Consider the following 18,636-nt stretch of genomic DNA (forward strand, 5'->3'; position numbering starts at 1 on the left):
TTTGCTGCTGTGTACCAACGTCTGCGTGAGACCGGGTCATTTAGCAGATTACCTGGACAGGGAAGCCGTCGCACGGTAAGAACGCTGCAGTTTGAGGAAGCTGTCTTGCAGCATGTGGAGCGGGATCCTTCAATCAGCACTCGTGCAATTGCATGTAACATGGGGACGAATCAGACGAATGTAAGAACAACCCTTCGAGAGCAATTGTTACGTCCATTTCACTTACAGCGTGTCCACAACCTGGAACCAATTAATTATTCAAAAAATGGTTCAAATGGCTCTGAGCACTATGGGACTTAACATCTATGGTCATCAGTCCCCTAGAACTTAGAACTACTTAAACCTAACTAACCTAAGGATATCACACAACACCCAATCATCACGAGGCAGAGAAAGTCCCTGACCCCGCCGGGAATCGAACCCGGGAACCCGGGGTTAATTATTCACCCAGAGCACAGTTTTCGCAGTGGTACCCAGAACAGTGTGAAATGCATCCTACATTTCCATCCTCTGTGTTTTTTACCGATGAAGCAACGTTCGGGCGTGTTGGAGTCTTCAACATGCACAATTCGCATCTTTGGAATGAGGATAACCCACATGCCACAGTTACTAGCGCTCATCAAGTGCGGTTCTTCGTTAATGTGTGGGTCGGTTTTGTTGGGGACTGTTTAATTGGGCCGTATCTGCTACCTAGGCCATTAAATGGCAGGCACTATTACAATTTTCTCGCCAGAGCATTGCCAGAAGACGTCCTGCTCCCTACAAGACAATGCATGTGGTTCCAACATGACGGGGCGCCGGCACATTTCAGTCGTAGTGTGCGTCGATTCATGGACCATCGGTTCCCAGAAACGTGGATTGGCAGAGATGGTGCCATAGCCTGCTCGATCTCCAGATATGTCCACTCGGGACTTTTTTGTGTGGGGAGAGATGCGCAACCTTGTTTACGCAACTCCTGTTGCATCTGAAGAGGATCTGGTTGCCCGGATAGCAGCAACAGGAACAATTCAGGATACTCCTGGGGTTTTTTCTCATATCAGACAGAACATGATCCGACGGTGTAACCTTTGCTTACGTGTCAATGGAGGCATTTTTGAAAATCTACTGTAACTGAAATTGGGTTGTGTTAGTGTGTTGTGTTTTGGTCACAGAAAAATGGAAAAGTGTTCGTTGGTTTAATTAATTTGTCGCCAGAGAAATCTTCCTCTACCGGCTTAAATACTCGTCATAGGAAAAAATGACATTAGGGAAAAATATTTGTTTTGATGTCCCCTACAACCTCCCAGAGTTTGCCGGTTTAAATACTTTTCACCCTGTAGAGATTTTGCGCAACTCAGCTCGCTCTGTACTGAAGAAATCCGCAACTCCGCACACAACGGCGCTCAGGGTTATGTCGTAATCCTTTACTCCACAAAAGGTATTTGACACAGTTCGGCATTCTTGTTCAGTGATGGAAATATCAACTCGCCCGTGTTTCGCACTAGATTTGTGACTGATTTCAGGACTTCCTTGCAGACAGAGCTCAATCCGTCGTTTTTAACCCAGCGAAATTATTTCATTAGCCCTGTGCACAGCGTATGCCAGTAGTGATTTGACGTGATTAGTGATTCAACTGAAAGATATTAACAAAGGTAACATCACAGGCGCAACATACGGCTGTGACGTGAACACACAATCATGTCAGATGTTTTTAACTTTTGACATTTCCTAAAGCACAGTTCTACCACTTTATAATGTCCATATGGTCGAAATTGCAAGGTAGATAGTAGAAATAAGTACTTTTATAGTCAAAGACGACTCTCATGTCATCTGAAAAATTTTACATGACTCTGAACCCCAGCTACGAGAAGTTCAACAGATTTCTCTTTTGTTTTCCCCTCGCCTAGACGCTAATAAAGCAAACCAAGGAGATATCTGGAGAGGGAATTAAAGATCATAGAGAAGAAATAAACAATAGAGAAGAAATAAACAAATTTAGGTTCTCTGATGACATTGTAATTCATTTAGAGACAGCAAAGGACTTGGAAGATAAGCTGGACGTATTGGATAGTGTCCTCAAAGGAGGTTTTAAGATGAATGTCAACAAAACGAAGCTAACTGTCCTTTCGCGAGATATATGTAGGAGGAAGCAGTATATACACTGACTCTTCTAGGAACGAACGAACGGAATTAAGTGTTAAATGTGCTTACCAATTGTACTACCATGCATAATGTGTTTGCTCCTGAGTCATCGATATGAATATTTACCATCCTGCAACTCATGGTAGATGTAGAAATACATAATAAATTGACCAGGTTTATTCACTAGTAGTTCCAAAGGGTACATAAATGACAAAAATTATTCGTGTGATATAATTACAAATTAACAGTTCCCTGCCGGAAATCGAAACTGGGCCCCTTCGGTTGACATCCAGTCACACTGACCCCGCGGTTACCGTGGTGTTCATATCTGTATTGAAACCATCTCATGTTAGTACATACATGTCACTTACAGCAATTCACACTATGAAGCATAGCGCCTCTCCTGCTGCCTCTGTCACTAAGAACTGGATGACCATCTGCTTGACACTTTCGGGCTTAGTAAATGTAACGTGCTGCTTTCCTTTGGAAATCATCTATTTCCTCTCGGTAAAATCTAGTAAAGCTCCCACACTAATGAGAATTACTCAAGAATCGGTCGAACAACTGTTTCATAAGGCAATAGTGGGTTGTATAAATAAATAATTTGACAGTCAAAGGCGACCATAAGGTCATTTACGAAAGGGAAAACTTCATACAGCTGTACTATTACAGGTAAAATTCCAATTTGCAGCTGTTACACTCCTATGGGTTGCGGACTGCTTTACTTATCGTTTACAGAGAGTCCAGGAAAAATACAATAGTTATCACAGTCAACCTAGAATTGTGAATTTTCCCAAGAAACAAGGTTTCACAATACAATCAAAGGAATTGTCAATTTATTATTATATGATGCGAAAAAATATTTTTTTCATTTGTTATTTGATTTCAAACTTGAAATTAAAACGTTCTCTGAAGTCTTGGAATTCCCGGGACCAATACCTTGCCAGTATCAATGTCGATAACAGGCAAAAGTCGTCGCGACTCTCGATTCCCGGGGTGGATGAACTGTCTATACACACAATTAAGTTTGTACGGGGCCATCAGCACGCGAGTGCTACTCGCACCCGGCCAATTTTTAGAGAAAATTTTCGTTCTTCAATAACGTCATAATACTTGAGTGAAAAGCAATTTCTGCAATTCTACACCAGACTGACTTCAGTGATGTAGGCTTATAATTATGTGCAGTATGACCAATACAAGCCTTCTTTAAAACCGGAATGTCTTGTTCGTCGTCTCTTTCGTGATACAAATTAAAAAAGTGCAATCAATACTGCTTGACTATAAATGTACCTACAAAACGTCTCAGAGTCGTGACAGTTTACGAAGTATTAGGGGTGTACAGTTTATGTGGGGGACTCGGCTGTTGTCTGCTTTTGGTGTTCTGCTGGCGGAAGGCGGCGACAGCTGTGGGCGCCGGCGACCTTGCATCTGGTGATGTCTGCGAAGCCGCGTGGCCGCTGTCAGCACTAGCTCTGCTGACGCCGCGCCGCCGTCCTCCTCCAAACACTGCTGCTGGCACGAGGACGCCGTCACGTGACAGACAAGAGGCATCGGAGCGCAACGTGCTCGAGTAAACTGCGCTAAGCCGTCCTCACACGGGACGAGTTAACTAACGCTGACGGGGACGCGCCCGTTAAGTGACGACCACTTGCTGTCATTTCACGTTGAGGAGCCATTTTGTCACGTGCAACACAGAATAAAGGTCCCTACAAACTGCGGAACCGACCGACAGACAAATTAGACGTGTGTAGGAACCAAGAGAGCCACCAACTTTCCTTGTCCTGCCATCGGTTAGGAACGACGACAGCCGTCGCCTCCTCCCCCCTCCCGCCCCCCCCCCCCTCACCACCACAAACACTATCTGTGCCGTGCGTAGCGATCTCATGCCAACTGCTACCATACAATAGTTCGTCTTTTCTCATTGAGCCCAGGTTTATATGCTGTTCTAATATACGTGGTACAGTGCGAGGTGGACGAAACTTTAATGAAAAAATCTGGAGAAATTTAAATGTTGGAGATGTTTGTGGGATACATCATGCAGGGGAGCACAGCAACAGAGATGCAAGAGATGAAGTACTTGTTTCATTTTTTAACGAATTCATAATGGTTTCAGGTCACACGTAGAGACAGTAAACTATATTACATTTTATGAGTAAAAGTCTGTCGACCTCTGTATTTCGGTTTTATTTCCGGTACCTATCAAAAATGAAAAGCCAGAATACAGACAGATTAGATCTTACATTTCGTTTCCGATGTGTACCAGAAATGAAACCTACAAACCGAAACCGAAACATATATAGTAAACGGACTGATAAGAAATGCAGCCTGTATTACTGTCTTCGGATATGAACATCAAAGTGGAGGACTTTCTTACTCTTCCAAACCGGCCGCTGTGGCCGAGTGGTTCTAGGCGCTTCAGTCTGGAACCGCTCGAGCGCTACGGTCGCAGGTTCGAATCCTGCCTCGGGCATGGATGTGTGTGATGTCCTTAGGTTAGTTAGGTTTAAGTACTTCTAAGTCCTAGGGGACTGATGACCTCAGATCTTGAGTCCCGTAGTGCTCAGAGCCATTTGAACCATTTACTCTTCCAACCGTTTCTAAATGCTTCATTCGCCCATAAAACCATATCCATCCATCCATCTAAATGTTTCATTTCTCATGTGTCTGTTGTATGTATTAGATGATGTGCGCCAAAACATCTGTATTCTTCATTATTCTAATTTAAAATAAGTTACTCCTGATAGTGTGTGTAGCGTTACATTATGAAATAATGTGTGTATACTGTATGCAGTGACTAGTAGAGAGCAGGCCGGGGTGGCTGAGCGGTTCTAGGCGCTACAGTCTGCAAGCGTGCGACCGCTTCGGTCGCAGTTTCGAATCCTGCCTCGGGCATGGTTGTGTGTGATGTCCTTAGGTTAGTTAGGTTTAAGTAGTTCTAAGTTCTAGGGGACTGATGACCTTAGAAGTTAAGTCCCATAGTGGTCAGAGCCATTTTTGACTGGTAGTGAGAAATGTATCGATAGTGTAGTACTGGCAGTTTACGTTTTAAAGTAACTTCTTTGCTAAACAGGATAGCGCACCAGAGAAGAACGAAATGATGTTACGCTGTGTTTTAAAATGACTAAGCTTGCATTCGGAAGGTCCTAGGCACCAATCTCCACCTTGCCATCCTGATATAGGTATTCCATGTTCTTCCTAAGTTTCTTCTGGCAAATTTCGGGATTCTTTAATAGGTGATATACTGTGAAATGGAAACATGCGACCTTAAACAGGGTGAATCACCTAAAACTTGCACCGCAGATATTGCGGAAATGGAAAGTGCTATTGATGTGTGGTTTCGACATAAAGGATTGCTAGTTAGGGGATCACACTGTTAGACAATCAACAAATTGTAATCGTACTTAGAATCTGTACTTTTTGTACAAACATACAATTTTTTAAATGAAACAATTCCTACTGATATTAACAAACTATAAGAAGGGTCAGTCAGAATGTCAGTGGTGTTTATTGCAGGATTCTAGTGTGAGTCCTTTGCGCGATACCATATTTTGGAAAGTTTCCACACCGACACATCTTTGTGGCATTCAACCTGCGTGGTTCCCAAGTACGATGTCGTCATGTTTCATTACAGAGTACTTGTGTGTTCCTCCGCCAAGTCAGTGTGTGACAGTGTAAGCGGTAGGTGGTGAGTGGACGATGTGATTTATCAATGCAGGATAGTCGACAGGCTCATGGTGTATGAAGTGTAGTAAGAATCAATTCGTTCATGTACGGTGTGTCCAGCAAGATATCCCAATAGACCTCATCTGTCTCAGCAGTTGTTTATCAACTTCTCCAACCAGTTACGTGAAAGTGGTAGAGTAACACGTAGACAACGTAACAGAAGGAAATAAGTGACGACATAAGAGGCGCGAACTTAATGTTCTTGCTGCTGTTGCAGTTGATCCTCACGATAGCCCCAAGTAATCGCACGAGAAGGTGGCATGAGGCAGCAAGTGTCCTACGACATAGGTTCCATCCCTATCACATCTGTCTCCATCACGAGCTGCATGGAAACGATTATGAGAATTGTGTTAACTTCTCCAGATGTATGATGATACTCCAGAGGTACCATGTATCTTGTTTAGCGATGAAGCCACATTTACCAGTCATGACCATTTAAACCGCAGAAACGTGCGTTATTGGTCTGTTGATGATCCCCGTTGGCTTCGTCTAGTGAAACGCCGGCGTCCATGTAGTGTAAACGTGTGGCGTGGGATAGTGAACTACCAGCTCACAGGTCTGTTCTTCGTACTCGGGAAACAGAACGCGCACAGGTATCGCAACCTCGTAACAGACCGTCTTCCACGGATGTAGAAAGACGTTCCTCTGCAGACTAGGAGGAGCCTGTGGTGTCAACATGATGGATGTCCAGCCCATATTGCAAGAAGTACTACAGCATGTCTTCACGAATTGTTTCTAAATCGTTGGACTGGACGCAGAGGGCCAGTAAAGTGGCCGACTCGTTCCCCAGATTTGACGCCAGTAGACTTTTTTCTGTGGGGGAAGCTGAAAGACGCTGTATACAAGGACATATCAGTTACACCCGATGAAATGCCACGACGTATTACTGCAGAATGCTCGGATATCTCCGCTGACATTCTGCCAATTGTGTAGCAGTCGTTCCATACCAGCGTGTATTGCCGATGCCGGTGGTCATTTTGAACACAACCTGTGATGGTCAGTTGTATCGTTAATGGTCAGAATCCAGATCCCTAATGTATGCACTTGTGTTGTTCCTTTTTGTGTGCTACCACAGGTATTGTACAAGTTTCGGTGCGGAAACATTCCAAAATACGATACCTCGTAAACGACCTGCAATAGAACCCTGCAACAAATACCGCTGACGTTCTGATTGACCGTTCTTTTAGTTTGTTAATGTCAATTGGAACTGTTCCATTTAAAAAAGTGTATATCTGCACAAAATTACAGTTTCTTAGTATTATTACAGTCTGTTGATTTGCTAACATTACGATCCTCTGACTACGAATCTATTCTGTTGAAACCACAATATTTACGGTGCAAGTTGTAGGTGGTTCAACCTGTATATGTTTGTGCAATAACTTATAATGTCGCGATAGCCACTAATTGCTACAAACATTCATATCGCTGATTTTGACACATTAACTACATTCTTCAGATGTGACAGTAATTCATAAAGAGTTTCGTAATAATGTATAAACACTAATTACAAATTACGAAAAAAGGTAAAAATATGTCAATAAAATAAGCATGCATTTTGCCGGTTTTTATCACGTGACTAGGGTCAGCAGCTGTATAAAGCTATTTAGTGAAATAAATTTTCCTTCACTTTGTTCTAATAATTAGAAAATAATGTACATCTTTTACCCAGTCAGCTGGCCTAAGCCTCTGTGACCATTTTCAAGTGTAGACAAATCAGAAATGTGCTTATAATGTCGAAATTACATTTATGTCTCCGACGAAAATGTAGCAGCTCTGTGTACACTTTCTCGAATTGATTTAGAGGTTAACAAAGACGTGCCTCCATACTCAGTAACTTCCAGATGTTAACGAAAGATTGAAATTGAGCGTCGCAATATCATTTACTGCAATTATAGAAGCAGCATTTTTCATTGGCAGCTTCGGCAAATATCGTATGCATGTTTCATTCTTCCCAAGTAATTCCTTTCGACAGTCTGACTTCTGCTGCTGGAAGTTTGTAATAGAGACGACTATGCAACATTTGCCTGGTTTACCGCAGGTGCTCCTGTTTGTATCAACAGACAGTTGATGAATGTAAGCAAACAATGAATGGAAAAAGACTTGCAGAAACAGTGCAAGCGCGTGAGGGAAAGGTGGCTTTTCGCGAAAGTTCAACAAAAACTTAGCGCGAGGCGAGTGAAACTTTCGTAGTCGCCCTGGTGTACGAAATGTGCTTCTGAATCCGATTTCTCCGTTTCTTATTCACTGGAAGTTCTTTCAGAGCGCTATCACGTAAGAAATTGCATGGTCACATTCCTGAGCCCGTATTGTAAATGGTCGGCTATAACCGGTTCCGACAAGATTGCATAAGATGACTTTAGCAGACGAATCATGACCTACAAAAGATTAATATAAGCTGATTGACATAATTCTTCTTTAGTGATATAGCTGTTTCGTAACAAATGACAAATACTGACGCACCGCTATAAAAATATATATATATTGTTACACGTATATAAGATCCCAAAAATTTGTACACTTCTCCTTTATCCTGCTAATAAATTTTTTCTTTTTTTTCTGAAGACATTCAAAATGTGACCGTCGTTAAAAATTAAATGTGAGTTGAGATACTATTGTACTTCATTTGATAGTCTTGGTCACCTACTGTTGAGCTCAACTGCTTGTAATGACAGTGGTGAGCTATTTTAGTCCTTGCTGTTACTTTCTCATCGAGTCTAGTATATACTTCGGAATAAAATTGAGACGCCAGTTGCACAGATATTTCGCTTTACCGGCTTCACCTGATTAATCTGTCATCTTCAGATGCTTAGAATTGGTTTATCGAATGTCAGTATCCTCACGGAAGCATACTGCCATTACATGTCCAAAAATGTATATACTCGTATTGGGTGTGATTGTTATAAACACACATTTGCGGACTGACAGTTTACAGTGAAGAAGATACTGACATCTGCTAAATCAGTGTTTAGCTTCTGAAGATGACAGATTAATCTGTTGAAACCAGTAGAGAGAAATAAAAATGTCTGTGCAACTGGTGAACGAATGTTATTCTGAAATGGTGATGGTATAGTTTTGTAGCATTTTCTACTTTTTGAATTTTTATGATAGTTTTTAAACGCTTTTTGAGTACAATATGGTAAATTAAAAGGTAGTGTTATAAGCATTATACAGTTGTAATTTCATTCTTTATACTCAGAAATAAGAAGCACTTTAACATTTTCGCTTAATTTCAACGTACTAAGTACTGTTTTTCAGTGAAGGAGAAACGTGAATGGTATGTAATAGTTACATGAAGATAATAGTTTCTGAAATGTGGCGCTGCAGAAATTGGGGAGAAAAGAGATTTATGACACTAGCTGAACTAAAAGAAGGGATAGGTCAGTCATGGCAACTACGATACATCGTGGGAATATATGACATCATCGTAATCGCAGTATACATATTCGAAAGCCCGCGGCAAACAGTACTACAATCAACAGACAACTGCGATCGAGATATCTTGGTACCATCACCTGCAACATTGTGTGTGAGCTTGGCCATGCTGCAAGATGGATGTGAGCAGAGTGGAACAGCGAGAATATGTGAAAATAGCCCTATTCGCTGTCAGAAACGCTAGTCAGTGCCAAGCGTAACTACGGAAAGTTGTAGGTGACAGGCCCATAGTCATGCTCATTCTGTCGTATGAGAGCCACGGTATTCTGGAGTCACCCTGTTAGGGACGGCCCTACCGTCAATGACAAATACTACCGTAACTTTCTGCTGTACCACCTGCGATATACACTTCTGCGAAAACGTCTGGCACTGCTGTGTAATGCAATTATACTCCGTGATAACGCTACAGCCCATAGTGCAGGCGTCATCAGGAACTGCGGTGGGGTTGGAGAAAGCTCTCCCACCCATCCGAATTACGGAATCTCAGTCTATGCGACTTCGACCTTGTTCCACAGCAGAAGAAACCAGTGCATGGGAAGGACTTTGCAAAGAGGTCGAAAATCCTCACGACATTTCGGCGACAGGCAGCACACATTGATGGCAATGACAATAGCATTCGTCGCCTTTCCCATCGTTGGCAACGCTGTGTGGATGCACTGGTGGACTATTTTGAAATTCAGTAGAAGATTTTGGTTCATTTTTGTTCCATTTGTACTCGTGCGCAATAAATGTACACAGAGATCCAATGAGCATGTTACATTTCAATTTTTACCTCCTGTACTGAAATCCTGTTTTATGTTGCCATTCAGATACACACTGCCTTACCGGTTCAGTACATATCGTGGGATTTCCTTGTCGCATTATCACAACATATACTATCGTTGCCAAGAGTTATGGAATGTCCCTCGTGTGTATGTTCACGAAAATAAATTAAAAATGCCGACGACAGCGTAATATTGTGCCTGTTGGACACATCTGACCCTAAATCCAAATCCTCTGGTTTCTCTTGTTTATGGGGAAAATACCGGAACTAGTATGCCTTTCCAAACATTCCCGGCTAACAACACCCGTGACCCACTGCCGCATCGTTGCGAAAAGCAACCAGAGCACTATAACAGCCTGTGCAGGTAACGTATAGGAAATGAAAGACGAGGTAAACGTGGTTCCGATATCTTCTTAAATTCACTCAACGGAGTCAGTTTGATTCTGTAACGAAGGGTGCTCCAAGGCAATTTTTGTATGACGTTTCGTATGAAGTGGGAGGAATAAATAAGATAAGGATCGGCAGAATGGCCAGTTATCTGAAATCGTTAATTAGTGAGCGCTTATGACCTAATAGGCAGGATTAACAGTTTTAAGTGCCAAGTCCGCTAAAGAGCGCGCAGCGTCTAGCGTTAGCTGGAATCAACCAGTGCCAGCCAGCCCTTTCACGATTGGGGCAATCGATTCTGGTAAGCTCTTTAGTGAAGCTGCCTTCATCCGAGAACTTTTCTGCAATCTGTGAAAAGAAAAAACGCTCTGATTCTTTTTTAATGCTTTATTACATAAGTACTGTAGTTTGCTGACTTAACATGATAACTTTTAACTGAAGTCACTTGTGTTTAGATGTCTATGTTTCTTCGTCTGCCGGTGTATCAGTGGTTGTGTTGCAATGTTACTCCACGCTGGGTTTCAACGCGGCTCGTTAATTTCTCTCGGAGCAATCTTATCGCCTCTATAACGCGGAACTACGAGCGCCCACCGTAAACTGGTGTGGTACAAGGTCGTCGGCCTTAAGTTCTTGTCCGAATAAATCGATGTACTTAGCGACTGGCGGACTCATAGAGAAAACGGAAAAAAGGAGTTTGGATAGGTTTAATCACCTTGCATGAGTACAAATTAAAGCAACTGTACAAATCAATTAGTTACAACTAGCTGTTTCCATTGCTGCGCAAACCGTTGTTTTACAATTCTCGCATCAGAGCTGCGACAGGCATGAGCTGAATTGACTCCCCGAGCCGTATATTAGCCACCCTTGGCATGGTACTGCAGCGAGGCACAATATCAAACTTACAGGGTTGTGGATGGTTGGTTGATTTGGGATAGGAGACCAAACAGCGAGGTCATTGTCCCATCGGATTAGGGAAGGATGGAGAAGGAAATCGGGCGTGCACTTTCAAAGAAACCACCCTGGGTGTGTGTGTGTGTGTGTGTTGTTCTTAGCGTAAGTATAAGTAATGTGTAAGGTTAGGGACCAATGACCTCAGCAGTTTGGTCCCTTAGAAATTCACATAGGTTTGAACATTTTGATACCACCCTAGCATTTGCCTGAAGCGATTTAGAAAAATCACGGAAAACCTAAATCAGGATGTCCGGACGCGGATTTGAACCGTCGTCCTCCCGAATGGGAGTCCAGTGTGCTAACCATTGCGCCACCTCGCTCGGTAGGGGTTTCCCTCACCTGTATCAGCACAGTGGTTACTCATTTCAGCCTGACAAATAGTGTCCAAACAGTGGTAACATGAAAACTCGGGATAAAATAACCAAATTGAACACCGAGGAAGACACATAACTGAAACAATGTACAACACTCTCTGCGTGACAATATATATATGCGATGACTATGACAGCATTGGGTATGATCTCGGCCTTTAAAGCGACAGAATAATGTGGTGCCGTGGTTAAGAAATCGTTCAGTATTTTCATTAGTATCCGACAAAACTTTTCGCAGTCTTTCACTCTTTTGGAAACAAAGGTTTCAGACTGTGTTTATATTTGTCACCAGATGTTTTCATCTTCATCTGCTGCCGCAGTAAGAAGTACTTAGCTGTTTCTGGTTCAAACGCTATTTTAATTTTCGGTTTTTTGCCATGCCGTTTTCTTTTTATTTTTTTCATGCGATTATAGTCACATAGGACGGTTGATGTCGGACATTCGATTATTTGTAGCCTTCGGCTTGTAACTGAGTCTGTTTAGCTTTCTCCTGGTTCTCCTGTCTCTCGTCTCACCCTTGTGCAGGTAGCCTAATTGTGGCTCATCAGTAATGTCTAAATTACTTCCCAGGCGATGTGTGTGGGTTCTGGTTCCTTAATCAATTCCTTCCAGGTTATACGTCATTAAAAGATAGACAAGCGTTGTGCGACCACTCATGACTGCAGGACATGCACTGTGATGACAATTTTGTCCAGTCTGTTGCGATTTACAATCATTTGCAATGTTTAGTGATAAATAAAAGCGTTCTAATTCCCATACGCTATTGCGAAAGTAATTTGATAACATCAGTCGAAACACACTCTAGGAAATAACACGATACTGGAAATTTAGAAGGTGCAGCATTCGCTTGAGACTTGATTATCTGTACGTTATATCTTGCTTTTTTATCTATGAATTTATTTCGCCTGACATGGTTAGGTCCTCCACGGCCACACATATTTTTCCTCCTCAGCAAGGTCCCTGTACGTTATATCTTGCTTTTTATTTCGCCTGACATGGTTAGGTCCTCCACGGCCACACACATCGTTTTCTTCCTCAGCAAGGTAGAGCCATAATATTAGAGGCGACCAAAATATTTCCGTTTGAATGCGTTTCTACACCGTATTTGCAACGTAGCGCGACTCCGATGCGGGTATATAATCACCGATATGTAGGCAAGAAATTAGCGTGGCAATCGTATCGTTTGGACGTGTGTACGGTGTACGTTGGAATGTGAACTATGGCAACATTATTACCAAATGCGTCCAAATACGACTAACTTGCTGTTATTCTTTTCATGGCTGCTGAAGGACAAATGCCGTAGTCATCTACAGTGGGATGAACAGTGTATATGTGGCAGCATGTTTGTCGCTAACCACCGCTATAGAATGGTGCGTGCACTGATCGCGATTCGACAGAAGACATCGACCGATCTTGGGTTCTTTGTAGCAGGCGACGTTAGTTGGTGTCACGATTAGGAACCGGAGGCGAAATCGTCGACGATGCAGTGCTGTCATCCATAGTCCCATTGTCCCAATAAGTTCAAGAGCTAGCCATCTGCTGGAAAGGTGATGCTCATCCTGTTCTTTGAATACCGTGGCCCAATTCTTCTAAGAACCTGGTGTCTCCATCGCTGGGGAACGGTACTGCACAATACTAGAGCAATTACGGCCTGCAGAAAGGGATAACTGCGACAAGAAGAGCTGCTGCTTCGTCATAACACACATCTCGATATTGTAAATGTCACGACACAGAAGTTACGCCAGTTCAAGTGGGAGATACTTGAACATAAGCCCTATAGTACTGAACTCTCCCCATGCGATTATCACGTCTTCGGTCGCTTAATAAGGACCTGATTGGTATACCGATTCTGGACTGTAAGACTTTCGAATGGAAACACTTTAATCTCCCCTTATAAGTGTAGTACATGAACAGTAAATAGTTATAATAATAATAATCGTAAGAATAATACCAGTCAGATTAAAGGTCATGCCTCTTAATCGAAGTCTTAATTCCGTGTGATGGGAACATTAAAGATAAGGCGGCACAGAAGAAAATGAAGTATTATTATCTGAGGTAGCTTCTTCAGAAAGCTGGATGTGAACTGCAATTGACTTGATTACACCAAACAATGTAAGCTATGTTGTGCAAAACAAAGACAACAGTAATGTGACAATATGCGGGATGATAGGGGGTATTAGCACAAATATTTCTATTGGTGACAATGTATTGAACGACGTTACATCAATACGTACCTCATTTGCAGACTAATAATTATAGCTATTAGTAGTAGAATGTTTTTAGGTTGGATATCATCTACAAGAACATATGGCAAGCAAGCCATTAATGCTTATTTTTCACTGTGCGGCAGGTTGGGTGTTGAAGAGTGGACACACGGATGCAAAACGATTAATTTATGCTGAGACGAGCAGTCGACTTAGTTGTGTATGACCGAGCAGAAAACATCACGTAGTAAATTATGTGACGTATTTGTGGGAAGATTGGTTCTAACGCAGAGAAAAACAACAGACTAAAATGGGTACATGTTAAGGTACCTATGATAGCCAAATCTGCAGTTATACCCATAAGACTCTCTACACCACAACGATATCTAAAGGAATGTATGGCAGCAACACAGAAGGAGTGAACGTTGGAGAAGAAGCTGATCGTCAGAGAGAAGAGCGTAAAAGAGTAAGATTAGCAGAGGAGATGGAGGGCTGAAATAAACGTTGTCAGTCAAATGTTTTTTATTCCAGTCTCTGATCACAATATGAATTCTTTAGACGATGACCGGTTTCAGTCCGTAATGACCATCCTCAGATCTTTTTTACACCATGTTCTAAAGTGATAAGGCCATAATGGCATCGTCAAACATATAAATATAATCAGCACAGCATCGTCACATAGATCTAAAATAAGGTGTAGAATAGGCCACATCGTCCACACAGTGATTATTGCAATAATGTGGCCTATTCTACGCCATATTTTAGATCTATGTGACGATGCTGTGCTGATTATATTTATATGTTTGACGATGCCATTATGGCCTTATCACTTTAGGACATGATGTAAAAAAGATTTGAGGATGGTCATTACGGGCAGAAACCGGTCATCGTCTAAAGGATTGATGTTGTGATCAGAGACTGGAATAAAGAACATTTGACACTATTGGATCACTGTTTGTATACGCGATTATGTTGCAGCTGGTGGAACGTTGACAGTGTTGACAATATGCCACGAGTAATAGTTCGTTGTTGAACATATGGAAGCTGGGACATCCCGTGATAGAGGAGTCTAATCCCCTCTTTTATGCAGAGTGGCTTTGAATAGTAACTGGGTAGTGTGTTCAAGATTCGCACGGGCTGATATGAAGAAGGAGATGGGGAAAAATTAGGTGTTATGCATAGGTAAAAATAAAAATTCAGGACATATCAGATCTTGAGTTGTTGTTAGGGAATGCTGGTAGATGTCTGATATGCGGTGAGGGGCATTGACGACACGTGTCGTTTCTTGAAAGCTCCTTATATTTGCCGGGGTAGGTGGGTGTATTAATAGCTTTCTGACTGATTTGACGTGGTCCACCACGAATCCCCTTCCTGTGTCGACCTTTTCATGTCAGGGTACTGTTGCACCTAACATCCTCAATTATTTGTTGGATATATTCAAACCCCTGTCTTCCCCTACAGTTTTTGCTCTGTACACTTCCCTCTAGTACCATTGAGGTTATTTCTCGATGTGTTAATACATCTCCTGTCTTCCTTTCCCTTCTTCTTGTCAATGCTTTGCACACATGCCTCTCCTCGCCGATTCTGCAGAGAACCTCCCCATTTCTCGTCTAATGTGACCACCTGGCTCCCCATGACGGTTAACTGAATTTTATTGCTTTGTTTCAGAGAGAATTCCGCCAACATGGCCAGGTCACTGCTCCCATCGCAGCTTCTCGCCCAATGTGGGAGTTCGCTACTTGTGCTTCTGCTGGTCTGCCTGCCCGCTGGTAAGTCATATCACGTCTGTATTCCAACAAGACATGTGTTTTTGTACGAACTCCTGACAGTGTGCTCGTTGATACATAGCAGAAGGATAATTGTGTAGGAAGCCGAAGCCCAAGATTAGTACAGGGTTATTTGCAAGTACAACCAGTGTTTCAGGAGACGACTGCGTAGAAGCTACATACGGAAAATAGACATACATCAGTGGATGGCATCTCTCCAAGTTTTCAGCTCACAGTTCAGGTGCTCAATATGGGCATTATTTGCGACGTAGCAAACGTCAATACGAGAATCAAATTCTTGCCATAAACGCCCCAATACGTCATGGTCCATATCAGCTACCATATTAGCTTCCTTGAATTTCTCCCAAAGGCAACAACACACGATCTTTGACATAAGTAGAACTCTCATGGCCCCAAGCGAGGTGAGCGTGAGGGCCATTGAAGAACAGAAGATTCATGATGGGAAGTACGTCCCATCCAATGCTGAGGCAGTTCGGCATTGAGGTAATGGCAGAAAATATGGCGGAGCACTGTCTTACTACAAAATGAGGTACCACTGTCTTTCTATAATTGTAGCCTAAGTCACTGCAGCAGCATTTCCGGGTAAACGAAACCAGTCACAGTTTTTCCGAAAGAAGAATGGTCCATATACTGTTGAAGAGGATATGGCAAGAAAGACGTTAACTTGAGATGAAACACGAATGTGTTCCACAGTCTGGTGTCGACGTTCTCTGCCCTATACACATACGTTGTGAGCACATGGAACATGGCTTCGTCACTGAAGAGCAAATGTTTAGAACTGGCTTCCTTCAGTAGACACGGCAAGCCACTGCAGAAGCCAGAACTGCAATGGTTTGGGTCTACACGCAGACTTTTGCGTAGAAGGCGCCAGACAGTAGACTGCGGTTCTCTGATAAGGAGCGTCGTCTATTTGTGACGAAACGATTCCCGCACACGGTCTAACTTCCCTGCAAACGATCCTGATCCGCCTGTTTGCTTCGCATAACATAAGGACCTAGTCTCACGGAATATGTTGTCCCACCTTTTGTCTGTTCTGTCTCTCTGAGCTCTCAACTGTTATATGGCACGAAACGATGGCTGAAACGTTGCAGCTGACTCACACGTAGCGCATTCAAGAACACAAAACGCACACGTTTTCCTATTATATATCGTGTCCTATCATACCTGCCCCCCCTCCCGCCAAGGTGCTACGAATCGAAACTTGGAAAGAGGTTTCACCCACTTTTATGTATCACTTTTCTGTATGTCTTCCAGTTTTCACGCAGTAGTTTTCTGAAACACCAAGAAGTTCTTACGAATAACACCATAAATTTGATGGGATAAAGCCTTCTCCTTCGCCACAATCAGTAGCCTCAAATATGCGCTACATTGGCGGATAAAGCGGAGTTTTACGTGTAAATGAGTAGTGTATATTGTCTGCGTATGTAATCGAGCATTTGCAATAAAACATAAACACTAATCACACGGAGCTTCTCGCTGGGAAAGGTGGTATACGACTGTTGTGTGTGTGACTATGTATACAACGGTAAGGGGACGTGGGCTACACAGTGGCAACTGTCGTTGTAGGGAAGTGGACAGGAGCAGAAGTGATAAGAGAACAAGTTAACGCAATAAACAGAAGATTTACTTAATCAATATTCCTCCCAGTGACGTAGACTCACTGCAGATGGCGCAGCAAGAAATAAAGTCCAGCTCTCAACGTCAACAAGAATTAAGCTCTCTGAACTAAGAATGAACGATGGTGTCGGAGCTGCGACTGGACTGTCTCTGCATAGCTTCACGTGGTGAAGTGTCTCCCAGCGCAAGAAGGCTGAGTGACAGTCATTCTGTATTACTACTTCAAAGGGGGTCCGTAGCCGAGAACCACTGTGGCATGTCCAGTGGGTGCGCATCGTTGGTTCCGCCGGATCCTGCATAATTGCTCTCGGCGTCTGATGGAAACTTGCAGTTCCGCGGACACCTTTGACGCCTGTGATGTGGTACTGATACGCGATGCCACACTAACAACAATACAATGGGGCAAAATATTTCTGTCTAACATTAGAAAGTGCAGGAGACTTGCGTGCTTTGCTCTGGACTAGTGACTAGTCACAAATCAGTCTCAGGTAGGGCTTGCACAAAGTAAGATGGATCTGGCAAAAAATGCGTTTTCATACTGAACACTGGACGAGTCCATCCCATCGTTCTGAAGCTATGGACTCCTCAGTTGCCTGAGCCTCCAGACCAGCGCATTTTGGGTGTCTTCGTTGCTCTCTCTTTATTAACTAGCATGGCTGTGCAGCTAAAAGAGGCAAATGAGGAAACAAAAATCTCATTAAAAATGTGCCTGAGAGGACTGCAGGAACCGCTAGCTACTGCAATGCCACAATAACGAGAATAAAAGGAGATGGGCAAACATAGCTAGAAGTACTTTCCAAGCCTACATTACTTTAGAGAGATACAGGAGAAGAAAATTTTATACTTAGGCAATAAAGGCGAACAGGTTGCCAGAGGACTGACACATAACTTCCACGTGACACATGTTCTTTATTTTGCACTAGCTGAGCAACTACTGCTTCGCTCGCGTGGACTGTATACTCTAATTAAGACCATAAAACATAGACTTTTCCGAGTGTAGTTCTGACCAGAACACTATTGATAGTTGAAGTTTTTATTAATCCAGTTTTGAGTTATTGTAGCGATATTTCCATAGAACCTTTCAGCCTTTAACACGTTTTTCTTTATTTCGAACCAAGATAATGAAATATTTTCATAAAATCTTTCATTCCCAGTGTCACGCCTTGGGGGTTTAATTTCCAAAATTACTGAAATACGTATTTCTTTATTTATGGCGGAGAAGTCAAATACCACATTTTCATAGATGTAGCTTTGAAAATGCTGTAGTACTTATTTAATAA

General features: G+C 42.6%; 1 protein-coding gene across 1 annotated transcript in view; it reads left to right on the forward strand.

Annotated features, from left to right (window-relative positions):
• The window catches only part of LOC126455837 (uncharacterized), a 61,488-nt gene that overhangs the window by 12,391 nt on the left and 30,461 nt on the right, over positions 1–18,636 (forward strand). The window contains exon 3 of the mRNA XM_050091599.1: positions 15,621–15,721. Coding sequence (XP_049947556.1) covers positions 15,621–15,721 — 101 coding nt within the window. The remainder of the gene's footprint in view (positions 1–15,620; positions 15,722–18,636) is intronic.

Source organism: Schistocerca serialis, chromosome 2 (genome assembly GCF_023864345.2).
Source record: "Schistocerca serialis cubense isolate TAMUIC-IGC-003099 chromosome 2, iqSchSeri2.2, whole genome shotgun sequence".
Classification (NCBI taxonomy): Eukaryota; Metazoa; Arthropoda; class Insecta; order Orthoptera; family Acrididae; genus Schistocerca; species Schistocerca serialis.